The 6,527-nt window shown below is 35.9% G+C and overlaps 1 protein-coding gene across 1 annotated transcript in view; it reads left to right on the forward strand.

Annotated features, from left to right (window-relative positions):
• The window catches only part of LOC141298947 (zona pellucida-like domain-containing protein 1), a 4,248-nt gene extending 1,522 nt beyond the window's left edge, over positions 1-2,726 (forward strand). The window contains exons 6-10 of the mRNA XM_073829242.1: positions 1-7; positions 193-361; positions 651-768; positions 891-911; positions 2,572-2,726. The exon at positions 1-7 is cut by the window's left edge and continues 74 nt beyond it. Coding sequence (XP_073685343.1) covers positions 1-7; positions 193-361; positions 651-768; positions 891-911; positions 2,572-2,726 — 470 coding nt within the window. The remainder of the gene's footprint in view (positions 8-192; positions 362-650; positions 769-890; positions 912-2,571) is intronic.
• Positions 2,727-6,527: the final 3,801 nt, after the last annotated feature.

The raw sequence follows: 6,527 nt of genomic DNA on the forward strand, positions 1-6,527 counted from the left end.
TTATGCCGTAAGTTTAATCAAAAAAGTAGTACTCAATTTTTGTTGTATTTTCACAATAGCAATGTGAATTACTATAATCTTGGACAGTTACTTTAGTCATCTGCACCATGTTTATAACCTTGTTTATAAAATCTGTCTAATAGTATTCAAAGGGCCTGAAAGAAAGTAATTTATTGTTTTATGTTTGATCAGTTGCGGCAGTGATCGGCTCACTAAAATGTTGGTGAATGGGGAGATGCAAGTTGCTCGGTTCTCCTTTCCAGCCTTCCGCTTTACAGAGCAGCAGAACCAGACAGTATCGACATACTATATTCACTGCATCACAAGACTGTGTGAAATATCAACCTGCAGTGCATTTAGGGTAAAGAAATATTACTTCCCTTTCACATCATTTGTTCTTGAATTTGCCAGTTTATAATTTGTATAAGATAAGCGTAAGCAAAATAGAAACACCTATTGGATTTGGGGCTTGGTGGGCAGTTCATGATTTTTTTTCCTGTTAAGTGTCCATATATAGTTTTTTGCAAAGCTTTTCTGCTTTGGGGGACATTTGAATGCAAAAATAGCAACATATACATTTACAAAGAGACTAAGCCAACATTAGCCAAGATATATTTTAGACTCACCATGCTCCATGACTCTTTCCATAGCAATGTGGCAAACGAAAACGAAGAGATGTTGTGCCTTTGACCACCACTGCTTCGCCAAAGGGAGTCACAGAAACCACCACCATCACATCGCCAGCCATCGTCATACGTGCAGATAATGGTATTTTTTCCCTTTTATGCAAACAAAATTAATTATTACTATACAACACTATTGCGTTTTGAATTTCTTACATTTCTTTCCACATATGAGAAACTGACTTTATTCTGTTTATTTCTTTTTAGTGGTGGCAACAAAAGAAGAAGGTGAGTTTCAACTGTTTCACATATAAAGCATGTAATATTTTCCAGATTTACTGCATATTTTCCGGTGTTGGGGGATCATCAAACAACCAATCAAACAAACATAGGCAACAAGCACTCTCTTGTAGAATGTTAATATGTCCCTGTTATGTTTTGAAGCATGGCATGAGCTGGTTATAAGCTGGTTTGAGCTGGTTCTTAGTTGGTCATTAACTGGTTTATGATGGTCCTAAGTTGGTTATGAGCTGGTTTAAGCTGGTCCTAAGTAACTAGCTCCTGCTCAGGACCAGCTCATAACCAGCTTATAACCAGCTCATTACAAACTAAGGACCACCTTAAACCAGTTCAAACCAGCTGCCATGTTTTAAAACATATTTAACTAGCATAAGCTCTTTTTTTAACAGGGTCAGCACTGAAAAGTTTGATTTATTTTAGTGAATCAAATGAACAAGATCAAAAAGAAAGTGATCAGCGCCACATGACCTTTTGAAATCATTCCGTTTAGCTGATTTTGTGCTCAAGGCACATTTCTTATTAATATCAATGTTGAAAACAATTGTGCTGCTTAATATTTTTGAGGAAACCATGATACACTATCCATCAAAAGTAAGATTTTTTTTTTTTTTAAAGAAGTCACCAAGCCTGCATTTATTTGATCAAAGTACAGCAAAAACAGTAACATTATGAAATATTTTTACTAGTTAAAACAGCAGTTTTCTATTTGAATGTATTTTAAATGTAATTTATTCTTGTGATTTCAAAGCTAAATTTTTAGCATCATTACTCCAGTCACATGATCCTTCAGAAATCATTCTAATATTCTGTTTTGCGGCTCAAAAAACCTTTTTATTTCAGATAAATGCTGATCTTTAGATCTTTCTATTCATCAAAGAATCCTAAATGTACTCAACTGTTTTAAATATTGATAAAAATAATTCTAAAAAATGTTTCTTGAAAAGCAAATCAGCATATTAGAATGGTTTCTAAAGAATCTTGTGACACTGAAGACTGGAGTAACGATGCTGCAGCATATTTAGTAGCATAAAATCATGCACACATAATTTGAATGCAATAAAATATCATTTGGTGCTTTTGCATTTAACACTTTTTAAATGCTTTTGCAATTAACACTATTATACACACTTACAAACATGGCAAAGATGTGTGTAATAGGCTGTTAAGGTAAAAATTTAAGTCGCCTATATGCTAAAAACAGGCACCTAACTAAAGTGGGTCATGCAAATTCATTTAGAAAAAGGGGAATTTAGGGTGTCACTCCTGCAATACTAGTATGGAAACATGCAATGAAATCTGATCACAGTCATTTTACTGTGATATGATCCTTTAGAAATCATTCCGGTTTTCTAATATGGTGCTCAAGGCACATTTCTTATGAATAACAATGTTGAAAACAATTGTGCTGCTTAATTTTTTTTAGGAAACATGATATCTTTTATTGCAGGATTCGTTGATGAATAGAAAGTTCAAAACTATCATATTTTTTGAAATCGAAATATTTTGTAACACTATAAATGTCTTCTATGTTTAGTTATTGCTGATTAAAACTACTAATTCCTTTAAAAACAAACTTTTGAACAGTATCATAGCCACTTTTGTGTATAGCTTATAGTTGATTCTAACTACATATGTCCTCGTTTTGCAGAAGTCACAATCAGCACGAAAACACCTACAGACTCCTCTGTGGGACTCGGAGTGGCCGTGGGCATCCTAGCATTCGCCTGCATCATGATCGTAGGAATGGGAGCACTTTTCTACAAGAGACACTGGCACAACGCACCTTCAAAAATGCCCCGGTGAGCTGAGACACCCTGCTCTGGCTCCAAGAGAGGACTGCCGCTCCCTGCCGGGATGATCTCTCACTGCTGGAGAGCTGAGCAGGGCTCAGCGTAAAACTGTTTCGGACATCTTGATCTTTTCTATAGTGCTTCTTGGTGAATAATCATAGCATAATGTGGTTTAGAAGAGCAACAGTGCACTACATCAGCTCTACACGTTAAAAGTGTAGCTTGGACCTGGGAATACATGTTAAAAGGACAACCAAAACAGAGCTTTAACATTTTGTTTATATATAAGGTAATATGAATTTTCTGTGATGAACTGAAGTGTACTGAAAATTAAAGTACTTACCTATCAAATGAATCCAATCCCAATGAGGGCACGCTGTGGTACCTGTAAAACACAAAAAGTTAAATAAATCAGAATGTGTGTGGAGGGTTTGGATCTCCTTAAGACAGTGCCTAAAATATTATACGTGTTATTTATTCAAGACTACTCTTTCTGCTTAGCCCTCATGAAATTTTGACACCCCTATATCTAAAGACCACTCACGCACAGCCCAAAACATCCCTGCATTTACAATGAAACTTTTAAATCAGCTCTTTTGAAGCAACAGCAAAGTATTATAGATTCCTTCTGCATGCCCAACTTCATAAATAAAGAAATGGAAATGAAAGCAATTTCGAACGAGAGTGAGCCGAAGGAAAGTGCAGCAATGCGTTGATTTTTTAGATCTGAAGTTATGTTCTTGGCTCTGCACTTTGTATCTTTATAATTCCTATGGCAGGCTGAGCTCTTAAAAGTAGATGTATACTTGTGATTCATCCATTAATGCATGCTTCATATGAATAAAGGCTGCTGGTACAAGAACAAATCACTGTCCTCTCGAGTGGATTCTTACTTAGTAGCATAAAATCATGACATCTGCAATGGAAATTAGAATGCATTAAAATAGCATTTGGATCTTTTGCGTTTAAATTAAAACTATTATATACTACAAACATGGCTTGTAAAGGTAGGAAATACCTATCTATATGCTGAAAATAGGCACTACTAAAGTGTCAGAAAAAGGGGATTTTTGGGTGTCAATACTAGTATGGAAATGTGAAATGAAATCTGATCATAGTCTAATATCATTTTACTGTGACCTGTCAAATGCATTAATGCCTGACCTGTACATTGTCAGATGCCTTTACAGCAGCTATGATGAACCTCATTACATTGTTCTCATTGTCTAAAGAGTCTTAAGGGTCACGTTTTCATGTGTCTGACACCTAAAACTGCTCTCACAGCCATGATGGAGAAAATGTGATCTTACAATGCCTAGGGCTGGGAAAATAAATCTATGCATCGCAAATCGAGATTTTTCTTAATTGAGCTTCCGAAACGAGACGCAACAAATTGAGCATTATGTTATTGTTTATATGGTCATCAAGAATAGCCAGAGCAAATATGGGCAGCCACTCCATTGTTTTTAAAAGTCTCAGTTTTGGTCTGTTTAAACTGAAATGCAACCCCAGAGTTTTTAAACTAAAACGAGATCTGCAGTGTTTTCGAAAGTCCCCATTTTCAAAGGGTCGAAAACGTTAGTGTAGTGTAAGAGTAGTATAAACATTTGTGTATGGAATGCAACATCCATGATCCAGCTTCACTTACAGCAGAAGTGAGTATGTTTTTTTTTATTAATCTTTGCAATCGCCTTTCCTAATAATGTGCTAGTTAGCAAGTTTCGTGGATAAAAGCACTACAATAAACAATGGCTCATCACTCCACAGACAGAAGAGAGGGGTGGGGTTAGCAGAGCTCATTTGCATTTAAAGGAACATGCAATAGAATGAGTAGATTTTTTGCAGAGGTGATTTTGACAAGGTAAAAGGGTGTTTTTTTTACACTACTGTTGAGATTTTTTAACCAAAGTATATTATAGACTTTTCATTAAGACCCTAAAGAATCGTATGAACTTGTGGAAAATGGGCATACGATTGCCCCTTTAAGAAGGGTCTACACTACACAACCGAAAACGCATGTCACATGACCATTCAGGCTGCTTACGTTATCAAGGACATTTTAGTTTATTTAAACGTTGACATTACACGTTGAATTTACATTGAATTTTGAGCACCTGACGTCACAACCGAAATTGAACCAAATATCAATGTCTTATGACGTTGTGTGCCTGCTGGGTTATTCCTTGAGGGTGTAAAAATACTGTAATTTGTTATTATTTACTTTAACTTACACTGTAAAAAGTTTTCACCAGATTCAACTTAAAAACCTTAGTTCAGCAGCTGCCTTAAGATTTTAAGTTAAATCAGCTTAAAACTACAAGCCATTTTAACTTATTACAATAAAAATGAGTTGATATAACTTGTGAGTTTAAATGACTTAAGTTGATTTAACTTAAAATCTTAAGGTAGCAGCTAAACTTATGTTTTTAAGTTGAAACTGGTGAAAACTTTTTACAGTGTAGGGTTAGGTTACCGTTTAATGGTTATTTTTCTTAGATGAGACGCAACAAATTGAGCATGATGTTATTGTTTACACGGTTGTCAAGGATACACAGTGCAAATGTGGGCAGCCACACCATCATTTTCAAAAGTCTTCATTTTGGTCCATTTCCACTGAAACGCAACCCCGGAGTTTTCAAACTAAAGCGGGGTCTGCAGACTTTCGGAAGTCTTCATTTTTGAGGGTTGTAAAACGACAGAGTAGTGTAAACGACAGGCTTAACCATAGCAAAAGTTATGCGTTTTAAAACTAAAATGCACTAGTGTAAACGTAGCCTTAGAAACAGCCATGCTCTGCTTGCTTCCTGTTCCTTACACACACCTCAACCTAAAATAATAATTCATATAGTGATGGCCACTTTTGAAACACTGATTCATGTGGTGCAAACAGTGGTTAGGCACGCATATCAAACTGGCAAAAGCACGTGATTTCAGTAAACGAGGCTTCAGTAAGTCATAACTGTTTCAAAACATTTTGAAATTCAATGGTTAGAATTTCATTCGAAAGAAAGTTCACAGTGGGCTGTGTTTACATTAATCGATGTATTAATCGTCACAAAGGTGTTCTGAGCTGAGGTTTAAGCTCAAAATCGAGTCCAGAGAGAATCACGATGCATTCGGAAAATCTCAGAATCAATCCACGAATCGCAGCCCTACTACAATCCATACAAATAACTCACATAATTGTCACCAAATTACTCAAAATGATCAATCAACCTTTTACTTCATTCATTTTTTGTTTTGTTCTGTTTTGTTTTGAGGTCGTGAGTGGGACAGAAACCCTGTTGAGTCCTCGGTGTGCAAGATGCCTAGAGGGGAAAGGACAGATTCGCAGACGGATCCAGCACAGAAGTAGGGCACATGATGATTCATACTGTCAGATGTTGAACTAGGCCATCATTTTGTAGCTCTCTTTAAGTCTTTGTTTATTTTTCACTTTGTTTTTGCAAGCATGGCTTCGAATATTTTAACAGCCTACATTTTAATGCCTGCAAAGGGTACAGTGGTTTTCTATAAGGAATGTAGCATAAAAATATAATAGATATTTTATTTTTAGGAATTATTAATCTGGTTATTATCTGCAGTGTCCTACATAGCACACAGCAGCTGCAGCGGCCAGAAATTTACTGTAGGAAATACAGTAAACCTGTTTTAGATAACTCATATCTGCATATTTCGTTAACTGATATTGTAATTTTAATATACCAACCAATTTGAACAAGTAAAGTAGGTCATGGACAAGAACAGCGGATGATAAATATGTAGAGACAGCACAGTTTTATCCACACCAACACAAAACACCACTTGGGTAACA

The sequence above is a fragment of the Garra rufa genome, chromosome 23, assembly GCF_049309525.1.
Source record: "Garra rufa chromosome 23, GarRuf1.0, whole genome shotgun sequence".
Taxonomy (NCBI): domain Eukaryota; kingdom Metazoa; phylum Chordata; class Actinopteri; order Cypriniformes; family Cyprinidae; genus Garra; species Garra rufa.